The sequence below is a fragment of the Scomber scombrus genome, chromosome 2 (genome assembly GCF_963691925.1).
Source record: "Scomber scombrus chromosome 2, fScoSco1.1, whole genome shotgun sequence".
NCBI classification, from domain to species: Eukaryota; Metazoa; Chordata; class Actinopteri; order Scombriformes; family Scombridae; genus Scomber; species Scomber scombrus.
In genome coordinates, this window is record NC_084971.1 from 28,737,720 (window position 1) to 28,761,519 (window position 23,800).

At 38.5% G+C, this 23,800-nt stretch overlaps 1 protein-coding gene across 3 annotated transcripts; it reads left to right on the top strand.

Annotated features, from left to right (window-relative positions):
• The first annotated feature begins 3,218 nt into the window (after positions 1–3,218).
• On the top strand, positions 3,219–23,284 carry micall2b (mical-like 2b). 3 transcript variants are annotated; one of them, XM_062435050.1, is made up of 16 exons: positions 3,219–3,627; positions 6,898–6,946; positions 9,634–9,775; positions 9,901–10,088; positions 10,309–10,436; positions 11,227–11,943; positions 12,135–12,343; positions 13,994–14,063; positions 14,556–14,680; positions 14,794–14,849; positions 15,859–15,979; positions 16,190–16,292; positions 18,110–18,183; positions 18,269–18,383; positions 18,862–18,908; positions 21,469–23,284. In XM_062435050.1, the coding sequence occupies exons 1-16, from the start codon at positions 3,485–3,487 to the stop codon at positions 21,546–21,548; spliced, it is 2,367 nt and encodes a 788-aa protein (XP_062291034.1). In that variant the 5' UTR covers positions 3,219–3,484; the 3' UTR covers positions 21,549–23,284. The 3 variants fall into 3 exon arrangements, with proteins under 3 accessions (XP_062291034.1, XP_062291026.1, XP_062291020.1); XM_062435042.1 differs by having other exon boundaries at positions 3,220–3,627; positions 13,997–14,063; positions 14,794–14,882; XM_062435036.1 differs by having other exon boundaries at positions 3,221–3,627; positions 14,794–14,882.
• Positions 23,285–23,800: the final 516 nt, after the last annotated feature.

Sequence of the window (23,800 nt, forward strand, 5' to 3'; positions counted from 1 at the left end):
ACTTTTTAAAATAATTTTTTGTAGCATGTTTGACCCATTTATCAAAAAAATTCAAATATCATCATTCAAAATGTGTTCATTCTTCTCATTTAATATAATTTGTTGAAATTGGACCATAGTATAGTGTTTTTTATGTAGTTTTAAACACTCTCTGCTCTCTGAAAGCTTCATCAAGGATTAATCATGTTTGTTTATGACTGATGAGGTCTTTATGAATGACTTGTGGTTCAAAAGTTTAGTATAAAGATTAATTATGAGGAAATGTGACGGGTCAGAATATGAACAGCACTGTATGTGAGGGTTAATAATAGATACTAGTAATGGGTCTCATGGATGTGTGTCATTAAAGTGATTTGAAGTGACAAAGCCAGAAGTAATTTAATAGTATGTTTATTATTTTTTGGTTTGTTTTTTTAGTGATAAGAATAGTAATACCACAACTCTATTTCCTCTCAGCTATATGAAGCGTTTTACTGTCTTTCATCTCATTGTTTTGATTCTTACAATGAGCTCGTAACATTTTGGCTCACTCTCTCACGGCTCTGAGCTGGCTGGTTTCAGAGAAAAGGCCCAGATAAACTGACTGCCAGGCACTAAACAGACTGACATTTGGAGTCATGACAGAAACTCAACTCCAAATGAAAGCTAATTTTGCTGAGAGTGTGGAAAGGCAGCTGTTTATTAACACTATTGATGTATAAATCTTTACAAGATGACAATATGCTATCTACTGCCCAGAAGTGGTCAAAAAAATAATAAAAAAGCTGTTTTAAATAGTAACTCAACATCACTCACATTCATTCTAAAGCTGCTATAATCATTATTGATATACACTCTTAATCAAATGACAAAGTGTGACATCAGCGATGTTGCTCTTAGTGATGAACCCACAGATAATTATGAGCGACTCTGCAGCTCTGCTCGGCTTTATAGCGAGCTTCAGCTCACTGTATTACTGTCTGGCTGTGACTTTACTGTTTTGGTTCACTCAGGCAGCTGTTTTTGAGAGAAAAACCAACAGTACTCTACATGCTCAGCACCAAACAGCAAACACACACAGTTAGCAACTAGCTGGTGAACATAATGGAGTCTTTAGAAGCTATGGAGCCAAATATTTCCCTCAGGAATTGATAGAAACGCAAAATCGGAGCTAAAAGAGAGAGGATTTTGGACTTAAACAAGACTACAAATAAATCATGATGTTGCTCCCTAATTACTGGATGTGTATATAAGAAACTGTTTGCTAACAAGTTCAACATATTAACTTAAAGGATGACGATATGTATTGTTCACGACTCGTGTTTTCTGCCCCCAAGTGGCCAAAAAAAATCACTTAATGCAGGTTTAAAGTGTGCAGAGATGTGTTCATTTAAATAGATCATGTTGATGTAACGTCACTTAAAGGCAAAATGTCATGAAATTTGCAGGATTTCTTGGAACTGACATGTATACGTGTTGTAATTTGGTTGCAATAGCATAGTTAGCTTAACCCATTTAAGAATGATGTAAAATATGCCACACCTACAAGAATCTGTATATGTATGTATAACATCAACATCAAAAGACAAATGAAAAGCTTTTCAGGAGGTTTTGAAACATGTATCCAATTTGGTGTAAATCAGGTCAAGATCGGAGGATGAATGGTGTTAAAAGTGCGCCTACATGATGGCTCTCTCAGCACCGTAGGGTATAATTTGTTCATTTGTTCCTTTCCATAACTTTCCACCTCATTGCACTGAAATCTGCAGATTATCCTGCAAACAAACTTGACACCACAGTGAAGAAGAAGCAAAGTATTTACTGTACCGGTCTGAATAAGCCGTACAAAGCTCCTCTCCGCTGTCAGACTAATGCTTTATGTAACACTAAATGCGTGCAGGTGTCAGGTAACTTAGTGAAAAGACTTCAACCGCTTCCTTCAACACGCCCAGCTGACAGGACAGGACAGGACCGGCTGGCTCACACAAGCAACAACCACACCTGGTTAACTGGTTTCACTATTTAAGCCTCCATTTACTTAAATAGCCACACAGTACAATCCTTAAATAAGTATTACATGGCGCTATAATAACACAGCAAATAGATATATATAGATGTATAGTATAATGACTTAGCAGAGTCTTTGAGTCAAGTGCTGCAGGTCAGAAAAAACAGGATTTTCCTCTGGTGTCGAGTTGCACTTTAAAGTAAGTAAAACGTGCACTAAGTTACGCAGTTTAAATGCATCATGTTGCTGTTGCTTCACCTACAGACGTGAAATTATGAGGAATTGTTGAGGATTGCTTGAGGATGTGTTGTTTGAATTAAGTTGCAATTGCTCAAGTACATATTTCCACATCCTCAGGTTTGTTTTGGGGTTTTTTAAACATGTGCATTCCTCAATTACACGTAGGAAGTCTTTAAAAAAGCTGATTTATATAGTCAAGATGTCTAAATTCAATGTGTTTTGGGTTTTGGGGTTAAATTAAAATATGAATTAGACATCTGGAAGTGCTACGAATGATCTGAAACAGCATTTAGACGTATATTTTGGACATAAAATGTACAGAAAATATATCTTGTCAGTTAAATTAGTAAATATAGGCCTGATATGATAAAACATTTACTGACTTTTATGGTGACGGCACAAAAAAAAAAAGGTTATAAGGGTGTAGCGTTTGGACTCTTATCTCTAAAACCGATATAACATTTATGGCTCAGTGTGCATGTTGGCTCTTGTGACACACAGGTACAAACACTTTCACTTTTTTTTTTTTGGAGACAGTACTTACATTCATTACCTGGAGACTTAAGTATAAACTTTAACCACTCACCCAAACTTTTGTCCTCAAGTTCAACAAGCTGTCTCCAATTAACCAGTCTTAAGTGAGAATTTTGTCCTGGCTTAGTCACTAACACACACATAAACACAAGTTTGTCTTTGTATCCTTGTGAGGACACTCAATGAATAATGCATTACCCAACCCCCATAACCAAAAACTCTAATCTTAACCTTTAAACTAAGTCTTAAACCTTAAAATTCATCATTGAAGTTGCGAGAACTGGTTAAAATGTTCTCATAATGCTGGTTTGCAGCTGAAATTGGTTCTCTCAGGGATATAAGGACATGCCCACACACACACCAACACACACGCAGAGAGAAAACACACAAAGGAGGTCTGAACTCCACCCATCACGCGTCAGTATCGACCTTTCTCAGCAGGTGTCACATCTAGTTTCTTTCCATGCGCTCAGAGGATTGAAGGTGATTCCTTCGGCCTCTCTCTCTTTCCTTTTCTCTGTGTGTGCTGTCACTTCCCGGATCCAGCGTGTCCTGGCTCCTGTGGAAAGTTTCTAAAGTTTTCTATTGAGGAGGTCGGAGCAGCAGCAGGAGAAAGAGGAGGAGGAGGAGGAGGAGGAGGGGGAGCTCTGTTAGTTTCACAGCGGTGCAGCAGCACCGACGCACGGATCCAACAGTGGTGCGCGAGCGGCTCGGAGCTCCGGGATGTCGGCGGTGAAAGCGCTGCAGCAGTGGTGCCGGCTCCGGTGCGAGGGCTACCGGGATGTGTCCATCACCAACATGACCACGTCCTTCAGGGACGGAATGGCCTTCTGCGCCCTCATCCACAAACACAGACCCGATCTCATGTAAGTAGAGAAGCTGAAACCAGAAGACCGAAAGAGGAGCTCAGTGTTTGCTCAGTTTTTTTTTTTAAACTTCTGATTATTTACAAACAGAACTTTTAAACTTTCCTCCTTCTTTCCTAACTATACCTAAACTATATCTTCAGCTTTCATACCGGGTCACACTGCAGTGGGACTTAGAGAAAAGAGAGAAGTTGAGTTTGGTGGGTCTGAAGGAAAAACAGGAGCAGGATATAGGAGCTCAGCTGTGGACTGATTGAATCAGGCTGTAGCTGCTGACTGTAGAGCTCAGCTGATCAAAAGCAGAAGTTATTATGATTAGATTTTTTAAAAACCCACCTATTTGTGTTTAGGAGGAAACAACATATATAAATAGAGCACAAATATTTTTTAAGGTAAATTTGTTTACCAATAAGCTCCATTATGAGCTACACTAGGCTGACTGTAGAGGGCACACCTCCATCTGAGCTGCAACAATCAGTCCATCAATCAAGTCACTTGACAGAATAGTCTCTGATATTAATAATGGTTTATAGTCATGAGACAAGAAGAAATCTTGTTCCAGCTTCTTAATTGTGAATATTTTTAGATTTTTAAAAATCTTATATGACAGTAAACTGAATAGCTTTGAGTTGTGGACCAAAAAAAAGACATTTAAGGACATTTTTGTGCTTTGTGATCAACATTTTTCAACATTTTCCTGACATTTGATAGACCAACTCACTGACTGATTAATGGAGAAAATACTCGTTGGGTTAATTGATAATGAATCATTAGTTTTAACCTTACGTCAATCCAAACTGAGTCAGCTGTAACACCTGTTTTCCATGGAAACTAGCTGAGAGGTCCAAATATTTATCTAAAGTCGCCCATAAACAGTCTAGCTTCTGCAACTCCAAGTGTTAGTTGTCATGTAAGGATGCAAACTAGTCCAAACACACCTAAACATTAACAGTTCAACTGAAGGAGCCAAATACTATCCACTTTTATGTAGTTTTAACATCCACTAATATGTGCAGGGGGAACCATCACACAGAAGCAGGAAAGTGGATGTTTATACACTTGGACTGGATTTTAATTTATCTGTGCAGCTGTCAGATCGGTGACTGGACATTTTCACTCATGTCTGTAACTTCCATTAACAATGTTTATAGGACAGAGTGCAGGACTTGAGATTTGACTCCCTTAAAGTCCCCCTCCACTTAAATATGTGCTTTTCTTTATTGCTTCACTATGCAGAAAAAGATGTTTTGGCTTTCTTCTGCACTCACCTCGAAACTAGAGTTCAAGACAAGTACCTGCGAGCAGGACTGTGACGTCACAACTTGTTATGTGTGGGAACCTGAAGCCTCCAGTAAACAACAATTTTCAACACAGCTGAAAAATTGGATGATTCAGTGAAGCAGGAGGGAGAATGCAGACCTGCAATGACCAGTCGATTGACCGAAAACTCATCGTCAGCGATTTTGATAGTCGAATAGTTGCAGAAATTGCAAAAAACTGACTGGTTCCAGCTTCCCAAACGTGAATATTTTGTAGTTTTTATACTGATTATCTTTGAATTCCAGACAAAAGTTGGAGAAAGAGACATTTTAAAAAGTACCTACAGGACTTTTCCCCCCTGTGAGTACATATCTGACACAAATTAGTATCCACTGTATTATATTTTATGCCTGGAGGCGATCTTTAAAGACTTGACTTCAGATTTGAAAGCAAAAACGTTCATTATGACCTAAAAATGACTTAAGAGGGCAACAGGCACATAGCCATACATGTCACATATTTAACCTTCATGCCTGTTCATCAAAAAACTTGGTCTCAACTATAAATCACAATATTTGCTTTGACAGGAATGGTGAAATGTAATTTTGAGTATTCAGAGTCCTTAAAGACTCATTGACTTGAATGTTGCTTATTGAGACTTGGTGACTTGATTTAGACCTGCCCTGAAGCAGCTGGGTGAGACTGGATTTGGACTTTCCCCTAAAGGCGTAAAACCAGTCGGTTATTGTCATGCTGTAAATTAAATGAATGCACTTGCCTCTGCTGCTCACCCAGTTTGTCTTCATGTCGATCATCCTCATCATCCTGCAGCTGTAATGAAACGTGTCGGCTTTGTTTGGCGGCTGCACGACAAAGGAGAGGAAAGGATGCCCCCCAGTTTTTAGGACTACCACTTACTTTGTGTAATTCTGTACAAACATTTACTGCATGTCTGTCCGTCCTGGAAGAAGTATCACTCCTCTGCTATTTCCCCCTGCGGCAAATTTGTGGTTTTTATGATATAAAATTGACATTATTCAATCTCTTGATCCTTTTTTTTTTTAGATGAAATTATTTATTGTTGAGTCAATTCAGAAGTCAGTCAACAGTGAAAAAGATCTAAAAGGCCGAGGGGATTTCAACAATGTCAAACTCAGAGACGGTCCATTGACACTGAAAATAAAACAGAGAAACATTTGAGAAGCCGGAATGTTTTTCTTGATAACCAACTGAAGCGAGTAATAGATGAAAAAAACTGGTTTTTCCTTTTTGGGTTTATTGACTAACCAGTTAATCTGCAAATCATTTCAGATCCATGCAGTATATCCTCAAGTCAGTTTGGAGCCAGAATCAATATTGGGAAATTTAGCTCTGTTGTATTCTTCCTGGAAAAAATAAATAAGACTAGCTTCTTTGTACTTTCCTGGGAATTTCCATCAGGGAATAATAGTTTATATTTTAGCTTGACAGTTTTAAAGTGTTTTGGTATTTCAGATGGTCTGAATCAGATCTGTCCTCGCTTGGCTTTGGATTAATTCTCCAAATGAGTTGCAGTCTCTCACTGAACTTTGGCCAGTTTGACACACAGACGCCTGGTTTTGTTCCAGAGCGGTCATTATGACAAACAGTAGTTTCATTTTAGGAAGAGACGCAGCTATTCCAGTCATTTCCATTCCAGTTTTTACTTGCAGCCTCACCAGCGTGGCGGCATATTTCATGTTTACATGGGTTAAAGCACGCAACATTGGTTAAAGGCTCAGCTCCACTTCACTCAATATAAACTTTTCTCATGCTTGTGATGCGCTCTCATGCCTGAGATTTATGCGGCCATGTGATCAGTGACACAGCAGCAGTCATGTAACCCATCAGTTACACTGTCAGTGTCATGATATATGTTGAACTGAGGGGGGCTGTGCATGACTAAAAAACAGGCTGCTCGTAAACAAATGAATGAGGAAGGGAAGTTGGATCACAAGTGTGTGTTACTAATGTTTTTTTCCTCTGTTGCAGAAATTTTGATTCCCTGAAGAAGGAAAATGTCTATGACAACAACAAACTGGTAAGACATGTTCAGATTCTTCATATTTAATCATGCGAGTGTTTTTGAATAAGCAGATGTTTCCATTATATGTCTCTTAACTCTGATCCTTGAGTTGATAAATGTACGTTTTGCACTGGAGGTTTATCTCATCTGCAACTATTTACTTAAAGTGGGGCAGTTTGGTAGCCCGGTGCAGCACATGACACATATCTGCAACGTTCCTGGCTCCAATCTGACAAGGGATCTTTGTTGCATGTCATATCCATTTTTCTCTCCCTTTTTCCTGTTGGCCTCTTCACCAGTAGCTGTTCAGTAAAGGCAAAAAGTGGCCAAACACGTAAACCTTTAAAAATAACAACCAAATAAATTTGAAATTATTAGTCAGTTAATAAAATAGTCTAATGACAGAAATGATATTGGTGCAAATTATATACCACAGTTTCAGTATCAATGCTGAGCAGTTGGGAGCAGCGGAAATAAATTCATATCTCACAGCAGACTTTAAATCTGTCACATCATCACATTTCAAGCTGATATGCAGTTACGGAGCAACGTTATGGTGAACATGTGTCTGTTCACTATTCATTCTCTTTTGCTCCAGTTTTGGTCTCCACCCACTCCTGAGGGAAATATATCTCATTAGCTGCTAAATGCTCCATTGTGTTCACCAGTTAGTCACTTACTGTGTGTGTTACCATTTGGTGCTGAGCAGGTAGTGTACAGTGTGATTTTAGAGCTTTTTCTCCAAAATGAGCACTATGAGAGCGGTGAGAGTGAACCAAAGTTACAGCCAGGCAGCTAAACAATGAGCTGAAACTCACCTTTAAACTCCATAAAGCTGAGGGAGGCTGAAGACTGGCTAGCTGCTATTTCTCTGTAGGTTTATCATTACGAGTGATGCTTCTCACATTACACATTGTCATTTAACACATTATTCATATACAAATATTGGTTATAGTCACTTTTACAAAATACATCAAAGCGCACAATGCATCATTGTTAAATAAAGAGCTTTTCTTGACTGAGATTTCCAAAATCCAAAATTAGAAAAGTTTGTTGGTTTAAATCAGGAAGTAATAAGTAAACAAAGACTAAAAATCTGAAAAAAGCAACTTTTGACTGGATAATATTTACGTCATTGTAGTTTAATGTTGAAAGGTCACGCTTTTAAATGATATTTTCACAAAATAATCTCAACTCAAAGTCCATTTATAAGCTTTTTTCCAGGGTTTTCAACTGCATATCACAGCCTTCATCAGCATGGAGTTTGAGATGGCTCATTTATCATTACGTTACCTCAGTGTGAACTTTGCTTTCATAATACCAGATGATGACTTTGACTTTTGGGTGTGGTTGAAAGCTCCACAAAAAGCTAGCAAGTGGACCTTGAGTTAAGATTATTTTGTAAAACTGTCTATATTTGGGTTTTTTGACTGTTGGCATTTTAAATACGTCACTGTAGGCTTGGGGACATTGTGATTTCACTAGTTTGACATTTTATAGACTAACTGATCAATTTAAAAATAATCAGGTAATTTATTGATAATTAAAAAGAATTTGGTTGCAGCCCCTTAAATGGCTTCGACATGTGTGTTGACTCTGGATGTTACATCAGCACCACTCGATGTTGGCTAATAGGGAATTTTCAAAATTAGAGCGGGTCAGTGTTCAAACAGAGCTGAGAGGAGAAGTCATTGCCAAACTCGGAGTGTTTCAATGTGAGCACTTTGACTTTGGCTCCTTGGTTGCATTCTTTACTTTCATTTTTGTCTCTGGAGCTTCATTATTGGACTTCAAGCCCTGCGACCGACGATAGTTTAACACAGCACACTTCTGTTCTCTTTTAGCTGAGTAACACACTGTTCTGAATGTTAACTGGAACAATAGGCAGGTCAATAAAAAAAGACAATAAACCGCATACAATGAAAGTGCCGTGTAGCGCTACAACAAAGTAAACGGCGATTTTTATGGCTCCCTTGATCATCTGATTACTGATTAAGTTATGCCTCTCGTGTGCTTTGGCTTGCCTCTGCTTGTTGTTTTTTCATGCCTCCCTGGAAACGCTGAATGCGAGAGTCTCGTTGGGAAATTCCTGACTCACTAACTCTCTTAGCACATGAGGTGTAGATTTAATCTGTGGTCAGAATCTGGTCATTTGAAAACAATTTATTAAAAGGACAGGTTTGCAGTTTTTCCAAGTCTGCCTTAAAACAACAGTCAGGTGTCCATACTGTAATCATTCTTCCTGTTTGTACTGTCTGTTAAAGATATCCTTCAAATGAGCTTTGAATCAAAGTAACGGGGGCCAAAATCCATATTATTTTGTGCAAAAACTGCATTTAAAAGTTTATTTGAAGCTGATATGAGGCTTCAGTAGTCTCAATTATGAATATCAAGTGGATATCTGCCACATTTACAGTCTTTTTATAGCGTTAAATTCCCTCTTTGTGTTTCCTCTGACAATGTTTCCCTGCCGTGCTGCAGTGGAAGTTTAATAACAGAAAGCGGGACTATAAAAAGGTTCAACAATTATAAAACTTTCTCTGGGACACTGAAACTCTCAAACATGCACTTAACACTGACATCAAGCAGCAAGGGTCATGTCATGAAGTGTGTAAAGTTTCAGAGAGTCTGAATTTTCCTCTTTTGGCCAGTCTAGAGTCGAAAATTACACCATGAGCGTCTTCTGTCGATGTTATTTGCAGGCGTTCCAGGTTGCGGAGGAGCAGTTGGGAATTCCTGCGCTGTTGGACGCGGAAGACATGGTGGCTCTCAAGATTCCTGACCGCCTCAGTATCCTGACATACGTCTCTCAGTACTACAATTACTTCCACGGACGCTCCCCGAGTGAGTATCCATGTCTGTCTGTGTTAGTCTTTGCCTTCTGTTCCTCTATCTGCTCATCTCATCTGTTCATGTCTCTGTGTGTGTGTGTGTGTGTGTGTGTGTGTGTGTGTGCTTGTTTGCTGCAGTTGGTGGGATGGCAGGTATAAAGCGACCGGCGGATGAGCCGACAGATGAACCGGCTGGGAAGAAGTACGAACCGGTGTCCGCTAAGGTGTTCCCCTCGTCGAAGCCTGCCAGAGAAAACAGCCCACCTCGCTCCTCCAACATCACAAAACCCTTCCCATCCCCAAAACAAAGCAGGAATGCCATGCAGGTAATCTCCTCCACCTGAGTAATCTGCACAAGCATCACAAAGTTATGAGCTTCATTTTTTTATTTCAAATGTCTTGTCTTGTTTTTTGAAATGACTTTACTAACCTGGAGGATGACCTCAATGGCTACAAAAAACCCTACATTGCCTCCAATCAATCGTACGTCATGAATGAAGTCGTCATTTCCACCTGATGAAACCTCCTTTTTCTTTCCTCTTCTAGAATGTGCTGGTTGAGAAATCCAACAAGACGGGCACGCTGAGTAACAAGTGTGCCTCCTGTAACCAGCACGTTCACTTGGTGCAGCGACAGATGGTGGACGGGAAGCTCTACCACAGGAACTGTGCCAAGTAAGGAACTTAGAAACAAGACAATCAAGACAGTGAATTGAAATAATGATCTTTTTTAAACCGATGTTACAAGGTGCCTCACATACGGCAGAAAATGAAAACAAATCATAAAATCATTACATTTTAAAAACTGATTAAACCAATTCAAGTGTAAGATAAAACAAAATCTCATAAAACTTTGGCAGATTCTTGAATTGAAATATTTATCGGCAAGGCAAATCTTTTGTACTGCACATTTCAACACGTCAATTCAAAGTAAAACCTAAATAAAACATACAATAAAAAAGGCTATAAAAGCAACAGATGGCAAAATAATAAAGATATTCTATTTTAGCTTAATTTTATTTCCAATTTGAGAACTTTTAATAGTTTTTAATAAGACGGATAAAACAGGAGAATGAAGTCAAACTGAAATTGAGTTACATTTTTCTTTCTGCTATTGTGTTATTTGCTTATTAAATTACATTTTGTGTGTATTTTGAGGAAAATGTCTTAAGAAACCTCTGTCAGCATTTACAGTTCAAGCACATATCTGCTTACAACTAAATTATAGTGCGTTATAAACCATTTAACTGTTTATATACTGCTTATAAATGCTGAATGGTGGGAATTAAAGTGTTACTGAATAGAAAAAGTATTAACTCTAAATCTGAAAGTCACTCTGATCCATATTTTTAATTAAAAAAAGGTTGATGACTAATTGTGAGTTCAGTTTAGCTTTAAGATATTTAGTTATATCAGTTTGCATCCTATATATGTCTATTTATATCTTGTGCTTTCTGTCTTTCAGGTCACTGTCATCAACAAGTGCACCTCTCCAAGATTTATCCAGAAACACTGCTTTTACTAAATACACCCCTCATTCAAACTTCACTAAACCCAACACTACCACTCCCACCACCACACCCTCCAGACTGGAGAAACCCAGCACGACTCCCAGCTTCTCCACCACTTTTTCTCCTTCTTCTTCGTCTTCTTCGTCTTCTTCCCGGCCTGCTTCAAGTCTCTTCTCGCCTGCTAAAGAGATTCAGACTTCAGCTTCTGTCTCCAAACCCGCAGCGTCACAGACAACCGTCACCACGACCACCTCCGTCGTCACGAGGCCCGTTGCTGCGCCTCGAACTTCGACCACGGCGGTGAAGACGCAGCAGTCCAAGCTCAAGTTCTGGCAAACGGACCACACCACTAAAAATGAAGATAGCAAGACTGCAACCAAGAACGCAGACGTTAATCGAGGTTTAAATGTGACGGGTAAGACCCAGGAAGTCACAGGAGGTCAATCTGTGACTGTGGTTGTAAATGTCCCTGGCAGAAAGGAAATGAATGTGACTTTGGATAAAGGTGAAAGATGGAAAGCAGGTGGCGAAAAGGTGTATGTGAAACAGGACGACGATGAGAGCAGTAAGAAGAAGGCATCAGCGGCAGCCTTCATCTCTAAGAAAGTGACCGAGGAGAACAACAACAGTAAGCCATCGTGGGTGAATGTAGCGCTGAAGAAAACTGAGAAGTAAGAAACTACACACACACACACACACACACACACACACACACACACACACACACACACACACACACACATACACACACACACACACACACACACACACACACACACAGAAACAGACTTTAAATCTTGCTATAGCCTGACCTCTACTGGTGAAAACTGGTATCTAATAAGGCTTCCTCACCTCTATTCAGACCCTCTCAAATCGAAACCCCAAAGAGGGAGACAGAAGGTGTCAGAGGGAGGGTGAAGCTGAAAGCGGACCCGTCGCTCCTCGCTGACTTTCATCCCGCTTCAGACCCCCCGAGCTCTGCTCCGAGCCCGGCCAGCAGGAGCGGACTCGGAGCCAGAACTCCAGAAAGAGGAAGCTCGAAGGCTGGCAGTGCATCACCCGTCACACCAGGTTAAATTGAAATACTTTATATAATTTGATGTAGAGTGTTGTGGCCCGCTGTCTGTGTGTGTTTGTGGCATTAAGTGTGATGTGTCATATGTATGAGAAAATACCGGTAGTGCTTTCTTTATACTGGGGCAGCATGGTTGAGATGTTTATCACAATATGAATAGATATATCACATATTGTATAAAATGTATACAAAAACTGTCTAGAATCTCGGTCAGTATCCATCTAAAAAAAACATACTGATATTTAAAGTTAACTCTATATGACTGGCCTTAATTATATGAAACAGAAGTCTTCATATGTGCAAAAAATAAAACATTAATAGCAAATGTGTAATTATGTAATCATTAATTTGGACCCTAGCAGTTTGTAGAATAACATAATAACATCAAATCAGCTCAATATGATTCTGCTCAAAACCGATAAACACTATTTCATTGTTGCTCAGCTTTTCTTTATACTGTGTGAAATTATAATAAACAATGATATAAAGAATTAAATCTACCACATTAGCTCACAGTTATAACTTCACATACACTCAGGAAGGCCTAATGTTACATCCTTATCAAAGGCTTTAGCCCACTTAGAATAAACTCATCTAAATGTAAAATGACACAACTTACCCAAACAGGAAACAGGAAATTAATGAAACACAGTCGCAGTGGGACTTAAAGCACTTAAAGGACATTATGATGGTTATGTGCATTACTCTCTGTGGATGACCATGGTTCAAATTCTGTCTTCTTTTGTTCTTCTTTGTTTGCGTATGTTTTGTGTGGCGGACTGCACGTGTTGCATCAGTGTCTCTTTCCCACCACCTCTGATAAGACTTTTTCACTGAAATTATGTCATCCACTTAAAAATAACCAAATTAATCTCACAAAAATGTTATCTTGATGGTTTAAAAAAATACTTTAAAATAGAAATTGACCTTGTTGACCAGTTTTCATGTTGTTCTTGTTTTTATTTGTTGAAGTAGAAGACGACGAGTCAAAAACTGTCAGCCATGCTTTTACTGTGATTTCCACAATGCTTGTCGTTTAAAGCTTGGTTGAATGGCTACTATTTTATCATACATGAACAAAAGAGAGACCACACATAACCAAAGTGTTATTCTGGAGTTGAGAGGCATAAAGAAAACTAACCCTAACTAAAATAATACAAGGCGCTGTCTGATGATGTTGCTTCTAACACAGTATGTCTTAAAGGTACATTTCACAATTTCGAATGTTACAATGTGCAACAAGAATAATCCAAGCTCATTTGGAGCTTTCAACTGCATGTCATGGTCTTCTTCTGCATATACTACACTGTAAATGAAGAAGACTGTGAGATGTGGTGGGAATCTCCAAAAATCTAGTAAGTGGATCTTGAGTTCAGAATGTTTTGTTGAGAAAAGTCAAGAATGGAGCTCTGTGTTAAATGTTTAGAAGACATGTCATTTATTATTTATAATGATGCTCAAAGAGGAAAATGAAAAAGATAGCAGGTTGTAGTTAATGTGGAGCTTTAGTAGGCCATATTGTTTTCTTCTGGGTGTTTGGCCATGCTGTTGGTAGCAAACACCATCTTTTAACGACTATACAACTATATAAAGTGACGTTGGATAGTGGGTGACACTAAAGTTTAAATTAATGTCTTTGTTCTCAGCAGCATCAGACAACGAGTCTCCGGTGGACTGGAGGTCTAAACTCAAACCTATCGGCGGCAAAGATACAAAGTAAGATTTATTTTGTTCTGTTTCGTCACCATATTCAGTGATCTCTGGTTATTTCTTCACCCCTTACTAGCTGAATTTGTAATTTTGAGTATTAAATGTACGAGTGCTTTCCCCCCCCCGATGCCCTGTCCATCCATCCATCCTTTGATCCAGTCCTTCATCCATCTCTCCAGCCATTCCTCCCACAGGAAGCCTGTACCTGCTGCTCCTCCAAATGGCTCGGCCATCATTTGCAGTCAGATCTTTCAGTCTCTCCCCTTCCGCCACATGCATGTGAGCCCCAAATGGTGTCATGAGCGGCTAGAGTCCTCCATGGTGCGACATATGCTCAGTGCTCAGAGTTGTTTCCTCCAGATGACCCTTCCTCTCGCTCTCATGAATCAAAACAAAGACTGTAATGAGAAAGAGAGGCGACTAATTGGAGCAGAAAATAAATCGCCAATGAAACAATTAAATCCTGTCTCTCTCTCTTTCTCTTTTTTTCCTGCTCAGACCTGCTGGTTCTTCGCAGTCCTCTGCTAAACCGTTGGCTAACGGAGGGGGAAAGACGTCAGAGCCTTCTTCCTCCTCTCATCTATCCAGCCTGAACATTACTGTCACTCCACCAGCTTCGAAGGGTAAAGACACAGTCTCCTGTATTGTAATGCTTTCCAGACACAAGTTTTCTTCAACTTTTGTCTCTGTCGTTGCCTTTCTGCATATTAATTTTACACCTTTTCGTCTTTCTCAGGCTTCCTGAACGGTCAGACTGCTAACGGTGGCAAGTCAGAGTCACAGGTTGCCAAGGTACTGAATGAGGGGGAAGATGAGACTTTAAAGGTGGTTCTTTGTTTCTTGTTTAGTTAAAATCATAATAGTACCAATGGATAAGTCCTCCAATCATTTGGACAATGGCCAGAAAATTGATTAACAAAAAATTTAATAATCTATAAAAAAAAAATTAAAGTAATTTATCAAATAAAGGAGCCAAATTTATGTTGATTTCAGCTTCTGTATTGTTAAGATTTCTCTATCTCGTATAATTTTAAACTGTACCGCTTCATTCAGTTTTTGTTTTACAGTTTTATTATTTTATTATACATTCAAAGTATCTAATGCAATGAAGCAAACACTAGGTCCTTCCACCCAAACCCACACTGTAAAAACAGAAACAACAACAAAACAAACAAACACACAAACAGATCAAAGCGATCAAATCAATAAGCAAGAACCGGGACAATTAATGTACTTCCTCAGTCCTTGCTTGGGTTTAGATTCCATGTTCATCCAAGTGATTTCAAAGTGGTCCCCAAATCATACTGAACTGTTCTCCAGAGCCAAAATAAGGAGGCCAAACACACTTACAGTCCTTTGAGATCAGATCGTCTAGCCAAAAAGAACCAGTTTATAATCCTCAATATTTTTAACAAAAGTGTAAAAGTTCAAGTTGTCCACTGCAGAGAGGCAATATTGGAGAGTAAAATATATTTATTTATTTTTTATAGTAGAAATATAAAAGATAGATCTCTTTGAAAAACATGAGTCAAGCTTTAGACTTTACTTAATATAACAGTAATCCTCTTCAGACTCCCATCATATGCAGACTTTTTTCCTTACATAACCCTTTTTTACTCTTTTTAACCTTTGTTGCAAATATTGGGCTTTGGGAACTCTGGGAAAAAATCTGTTTAATCTAAAAAATAATCATTAGTCACAGCAATTTAAGGATGTGATTTAATAAAAACATTCAGATCACTGGGTTAAATACATGTATATGTGTCTGTAACGTCTCTCTGCCTCCATTTAATGTCTGTAGAAGCCGGACTACATTCCCAAAGAAAACATCATAAAGGAGCTTCAAGATATTGAAGATAATTTGAATGAATTGGAAAAGAGAGGAGTTGAGCTGGAGATGAAGCTTCGTAGCAGTGAAGAAGGTGGGATAAACAAACACACACACACACACACACACACACACACACACACACACACACACACACACACACACACACACACACACACACACACACACACACACATACAATATAAGCCTCCTCTTAAGTCAGGAGTGAAAAGAGGCAGATTTAGAGGAAGGACTGTATGTGGGATTAACTCTGTATGTGTGTGTGTGTGTGTGTGTGTGTCAGAGGGTGAAGATGACTCTCTCATGGATGATCTCATGGTTGAGTGGTTCAACTTGATCAGGAACAAGCAGGTGGCCATGCGTCGGGAGTCTGAACTGGTGTACATGTGAGTAAACAAACACGCACACAAAAACACACATACACATGAACACACTTAGAAAAGAGGCATGCCACTATTGAGCGATTAGTGAAACAGACTTTTGGCCAGAAGGTTGACAGTTTGAATCCCCAGTGTCCTCCCTCCTCCGTCCTGGAACAGGGCAGACCCCCCTCCGCTCCCCTCAGCAGGCTGCAGCGGACAGAGAAGTGAGAAGCCGGATGCTGCTTAAAAGCTCACGTTTACTGCAGTTAATAGATATTCCTCTGGTAATTTGTTATTATGTTAATTTAGAAAACACTTTTACAGCTAATACTGTACCTCCACCAAGGCCATGAACTGCAAAAATGTATTATTTTAATAATACGATCAATTTTACAACAGAAATTGTACCAGATATCTAAATTCTGGGTGTAGTAGGACTTTGTACAAGCGGGTTAGACTGATGACTGCAGAGCTATGACTATTTAAATTCATCATGTTGCTGTAGTGCTCCTTAAAAGAGGAACACCATCAGTTTTTGCAGGACTGGGGCTGGGCAATATATACTGATATTACATCAATATCGAGATATGAGACTAGATATCGTCTTGGATTTTGGATATCATAATATCGTGATATGGCATAAGTGTCTTTTCCTGGTTTTAAAGGCTTCATTACAGTAAAGTGTAATTTTCTGAACTTACCAGACTGTTCTAGCTGTTATATTTATTTACTATACTTTAACCACATTACTGATGATTATTTAACAAAAATCTCATTGTGTAAATATTTTATGAAAGCATCAGTAGTCATCTGTACAATACTAAATATAAATGTCAAGCTATTTGATCAAAAAATATTGTGATATTTGATTTTGTCCATATCGCCCAGCCATATTTAGAGATGTTGTCATGTCATATTAATCTGGTTACATTTGCATTTGCACTATCTTTATTATAATTACGTCAGTTACAAAAATTTGGCTTTAACTTTAAATGGGAATTCACATCAGATGTAAGATATAGGTACGACGTATGGGGCTACTGCAAGCGTCCGCACTGACTCCAACAAAAACCACGAAACAGAAAGAAATGGCAAACATTTACTGGACAAAAATTGTTTTCAATGTGGCTTCATGAAAAGAACAAAGGATGAAAATTACACTGTTTTATTTATTGGTTCAGTTATTTTTTTTATTTATTGATTCAGTAATTTTTTTCTCCAGCTCATCATAACTCTATAGAATCAATCATTTTACAATAGATCCAATTAATAGGTTAATAACATACAGCCAACAGGACATTTGTGTGAATTGTGTAGCAACAACTTTCTGAGTCAGTATGGATTGTTTAATTTGTGAAAACATCAGAAATGCTTCAAAAAACACTGCTGGTGGGGATTGCCAAGAACTGCTAACTATAAAAAAAAAAAATATATATAAAAAAAAGGCATATCAAGTATGACAAAATATTTTATGCCAAAAAACTGGATGATATTTTGTAGGAGTGCTGAAAAAAGTTTGTCACACATGCAAAATTGTGCAAATTCTGTGTAGGTGGTAATGATAATGGTACATATGTGTCAGACTCAGAAGTCCAGTAATAAAGACTGTTAATAACAAAGTGCAAATAAGTGCTTCATAAACGGTTCCCTGGTGGTTTCATTAACACCAAAAACGTACTACTTCCTTATTGATCCATGACCTAACTTTTCACTAAATGTAATTTTAGGGTTTTATGCAATTTTTGAGATTTCTACAGACAGCTGAAAACACACTCTTCTAGGCGAAGGTAGCAAATAATGAGAGATTCTTTGTGTTTTATGTTTTGTTTTTTTATGTGCAGAGGAAAAACCCAGGACCTGGAGGAACAGCAGCCCACTGTTGAGCAGGAACTCAGGAGGCTGATGGAGAAACCAGGTGAGAGTTTTAGGAGACGACACAACTCAACATGAAACAGAAAGACAATCTGAGACTAAAAAAATAAGCGTTTGTTTGTGTGCAGAACATCTGAAAACACCTTTGGACAAGAAGAAAGAGCAGCAGCTGATGGACAAGCTGGTGGGGATCGTCAATGACAGAAACGCCATCATCGATGGTCTGGATGAGGACAGACTCAGGTGGGTTCACAACACGTGTTTTGTTTCTTTTCAATAACATGAATGAGTGAATATGACATGAAGTGTAAAAGCACTTTGTATGGTTAAAATTGTCATTTTGGTAGCACATTATAAAGTATGGTGAACATCTAAGCTTATTTAAACAACTTCAGCATTCATTTGGAGCCATGTTTCTGTCCATGTGTCAAATATAAGCTAAATGGGTGTATACATTACCAGTCACAAGTTTGGACACACTTTCCCATTCACATCAATGAGAAAGTGTGTCCAAACTTTTGACTGGTACTGTATGCGTTTTTGTGTATGTAAAGGTTCATCTGATGAGCATATAAACACCCACAGATTAAAGCTGACTCAGCATTTTAACCTCCATTGTAATTTTTTAAATTCTAAAGTACCTGTGGATTGCACTGTATTTACTGATATATGCATTGTACTGACTTCACTTTTTGTGTGTGTGTGTGATTCATTTTCTCAGAGAGGAAGAGGAGGACGAGGAGCTAAATAAGATGATGATGAATTTCAGTGAGTATCTCCACCACCTCCACAGGCCATCTGACCCTCCCTCCGCTCCGTTCATTAGTTATCACAACCCCAGGAGTCACTGCGACTCAGTCCGTTTTATAAATTATCCAATTGAGGATTTCCATCATGGATGCCTCTAATTGAAGTAGATAGAATTGTCATTGTGGTTTATGAAAGTGTGTGTGTCTGTGTGTGTGTGTGTGAGCCAGTGCTGCATTTTTAAGGGTGCCACTAGGCGATGTTTTCATCTCATTTGATCTAATGACTGCTAATGGAAAAAGCATCAAACAAAACGCTCCCCCTCTTCTTTTTTCTTTTTTTTTTGTCCACGGTGTTCCTATTAGACAAATGGATGATGTAGCCGGTTAATTTGACCCCTCTGATAGAATATAGTTAAAAACCGGCTTCATTTGCAATTCATGATCGGTAAAGCAAGGCTGAAATTGAGGAGATTTATTGAACTTCAGTGAAAGGTTGTGTTGTTGCAGCGAGCGAATGCCGACTGTGGGCTAAAGACTAGCCATTTCAATTTAATGTATTCATAAAGTTAATGCCAAAGTATCATAGTTCATTCCCACACTGAGTACAGTTGTGTGCTAGTTTACACACATTGTTGTATCACATTGCAAATAACATGTCATAATAATATAAAAACATAACATATACTTATTTTACCATGATGTTGGAAACTACTCACCGTCTGACAGGCTGGCAGATGTTAAAATCATAATAAATGTAATTGTTGGTTTATTAAACTGCATGTAACCATAGCAACAGTGCTCTGTGAACCGCTAAAAGACTTCATGATGAGTTAAACTGACTAAAAAATAACTTTAAACACAACTTTTTAACACTGTTCACATCGTTTTGCCTGTAAGCACAATAATACACAGACAAGTGCTCTGATATCTACAAGTAATAAGCCTCATATGTTGTTTTCATGTTGGTTTTAGTGGTAGTGACAGCATAACTCCTAATTAATGACTAACTACACACATTTTTTAGTGCATTAAACCTTTATTTGTTATCTCAAATAAAATAAAAAAGCAATAGCAGTCAATTTGGCAACAGTTAATCGTACATTTATTGCAGCATTATGTTGTTGTTTTTTCTCTTTTTGGTCTCTTGGCCACAACAAGCTAAAAATTACACACGCTTCACATGCTAGCAATCTGCCCTGCGGCCCGTTTGGCTTCATATTCAGCAGCGAGAGAGAGAGAGAGAGAGAGAGAGAGAGAGAGAGACTGTAATATTGGCATTAAACTGGAGTGCTGTTTCATTCATGTTTTAGCTATGTTTTTGTTCTCCACCAGGGAAATATCTGCCTCTTTAGCTGCTAAACGCTCCACATGTTCACCAGCTAGTTGCTAACTTTGTGTGTGTTTAGTTTGGTGCAAGGCAGTCAACACATCTTCATGAAATAACGATAGTATAGGGTTAAAATTCAGGCTAACCTATAGTAAGATTTACGGCATCTAGCAGAAGTAATGACGGTTACAAATCAAAGTTGAATGATGATGTTTTATGGTGTGACAACGCTGTGGTTACGGTCTTAGAAGAAAGATGATGGTTTGGGTTAAAATGATCACTTGAAACAAGGTTTAAAGTTCCTTCAAGTCATGCAACCTTTGTCGTTATGGCAACAGTAAACACCACAACATTATGGTTAAAAAACCAAAACCAAAACCTTGTCTCACGGTTGGAAATGAAAGTGAACAGTGGTCTTTATCTCGTCATCTTATCTATCCACCTTATATTGACGTCAACTGAGCTGCGTCACTTCTACGGGTCGTAACTATGGCAGCTAGACGGTGTAAACGTAACTACATATTTCATACATTTTTTGGCCTGAATTTTAGACCCATACTGTGTTTTTTTCTTGAGAGGACGGGCTACGGGGCTGTAGTGGTGCAGTAGGGGCAGATTCAAAGAAAAAACTGCTGCTTGTTGTGGTTGGAAACAAGCTTTATGAGAAACATGAATAACATTAAAAAATAAGTAGTTACTTTGTTGGTTGTCGCTTGGGTCGTAACAGCAACCAAGAACTGCACTAACGATTATCTACAAACATGTTGTCATCCTAACAGCTGTAACTCAAACATATAAACATGTGTGTCTTTGTAAGTAGCTGCAATAATTAGTCAATTAGCTCCCAACTATGTTCATTATCGATTAATCCTTTTTCTGAGGAGAACATTTCCAAAATCTCTCTTTCCAGGTTCTCAAATATGAATATTTCCTGGTTTCTTTAGTTGTCTGACAGTAAACTGAGTGTTTTTGGAGGTGGACTGCTGTTCAGGACAAAACGAGACATTTGAGGACATCACCTTAAGCTTTAGGATACAGTGGTTGACTTTTTTCACCATTTTCTTACATTTTATACACCAGATGATTAATTATTAATAGAGAAAAGAATAAATGGATGAATCAACAATGAAAATAATCAAAGTAAAACAAATATTAATCAGCTAAACTAGTGTTTGTGCTGAAAATGTTATTTTTTAAAATCTGACTTTTCCTCTTACCTCCTTCTCTCTCTCTCTCTCTCTCTCTCTCTCAGACCTGAAGAAAGACAAGCCGAAGAAAAAGTCTCCGATGTCCAAACTGCTCGGCTGGAAAAAGGACAAGAAGGAGGGATGATGCTCATCACAAAAAACTTGCGGCTGATCGCTTTCTTTTGATGTTTCTTTTTTTTTTTTTAGCTGCTCTCGTCGTCGTCGTCGTCTTTCATGTCAGTTAACTCAGCCTATGATTCATGAGGATATCGTGGATAGTGTGTGTGTGTGTTTGTGCATGTTTGCGTGTGATCTGTCATTCCCGGCGCTTTTAGAAAAATGCCCTTCCCTCTGTCGACTGCATCACTCAAGATCTGACGTGACTCCTGCCTGCCGGTGACACACACACACACACACACACACACACACACACATACACACCACTGACACACACAGAGATGACGTTGAGGGGTTAATGACACACCAGCTCTGATGTGATTGGGTTCAGTGCTCCAGTTGTAAATTTTAATCCTCTTCTAGTCTTAATCTGTCTACTTAATGCTCACACAGATACACACTCTCACTTTCTCCTAATATCTCCTCCTCGTGCATCTTATTGAAATGTTGTAAACAGTAACACTGATGCTAATATGAGCTCGAGGAAAAAAGACCCGTTACAGAGGTCAGACAGCTGGTCCTTGCTCCCTGGTCCTGCTTTAGTCCCGACTACAAGTCATTAGCGACCCCGTGACCCACCTCAGGGTCACTTTCTGACCCCGTTGTTGTTGTACATGCTGAGCTGCACCTCAAATGTCTCTCTGTGTGTACTTTTTCTGGCCAAGGCAAAAAAAAAAAGAAAAACAGCACACAGGCAATTTTCTTGGACAAGTTTGCCATTTAAGAAAAGACAAACAATCCTTCCCAACGCAGAGGGTTGAACTCAGGACCCTCCAAGAGGTTGTGAGATAGGAAGACAGAAAAAAAACAACATTTCTGTAACACAAAGATACATCAATGTTCTTGTTTCTTGTGAGTTATTCATAATTTTACCTCATCAGGCCTCTAAAAAGTATTTGAAATCAAATCTAATAATTCAAGAAGGAATTTTTAGCTTTGTTTAAAAGGATCAAAACTGACATGCAGGTCACTGTTAAACCTTTGGGAACAATATATGGTGAAGAGGAAATAAGAGCTTTCACCTGCTTCTTGTATGTGGTCGTCATTCAAGTGAAATTGAGACTCTTTATTTTTTAAATTTTCTTAACCATGTATTCACACAGTGACATTTTCCTGATTTAATTCAATTCATAATGAGTTCATTCATATTTTAAGTCACTGAAAATCACATTTTGGTCCTTTACCCCCCCCCCCCCCATATGTTTTACTTCCCTGTCCCATCATGTTGTTCTTGAGTTTGTACTTTGTGTTTTTTATGGTTGACTGGAGGAAAGATTCAAACTGATTTGTACGGTGAGATTCAGTAAAAATTAAGATTAAGTAAAGTAAAAGCGAGAGTTGCCTGACTGTGAGTCTCGGGAATGCAAAAAGTGATCCATATTGGATCTGGATTTGTACATGTTTCTAATATTTCTTAGCAGAATTAACTTTTTAGGGTTTGTGTGTCATAATGAGAGATTATTTGTGTCATAAAAAGTCATGTTTGCAGAGGCACTGAAGCAACTTTGTGTGAGTGTGTGTTGTGATTCAAATTTCAACACACCTGCTCGGTAATAACATTGTATATACTGTATGTCATTGATCTTGTCGCCGTTATTTCCTAATTTCTCCGCTGTGTTTTATTGTATTAACGTGGAATTTACAAGGATTTGATCATTAAATGGAGAAACTGGCCTGGATTTTTAATAAAGTACTGTAATATCTTTACACATTTTAATAAAAGATATTGTTGATCCAACATGCTGCTCTGGAGTGACATTTACCCAAGTGAAAATAGAATAATGTACACAACTTGCATGGTGAAAGCAATCAGCACTTAGCCTCCTGAACTACTGCAGCTCTTCTGTGGTTCACTTTTTGTGGTGGTGCTTCAGTTGTATATCTGAGGGTATATTTTAGTTTAAGAATATTATAATACTTACTTAAATGTGTGGTAGCTAATCTCATGCTGGCTTTTAATGAAGGTTTGTATTTTGGCTCATAGTTTTCAAACATTTTTAATCATAATTGGCTCAAGCAGAATTTATAATTGGTTATTTAGAGCAGCAAACAGGCTGCAGTGATGATGCATTTTCTCTGTGTGAACACCAGGAGGCAGCATGAGCCTTTTCATGTCACCGGAGCTCTGCTCAGAAAATTAAACCTTCAGTCTTTTGATGTGAGCAGCTGACGAATAGACTAAAGATCAAAACCAGACAGACGATGACAGACACATGGGCT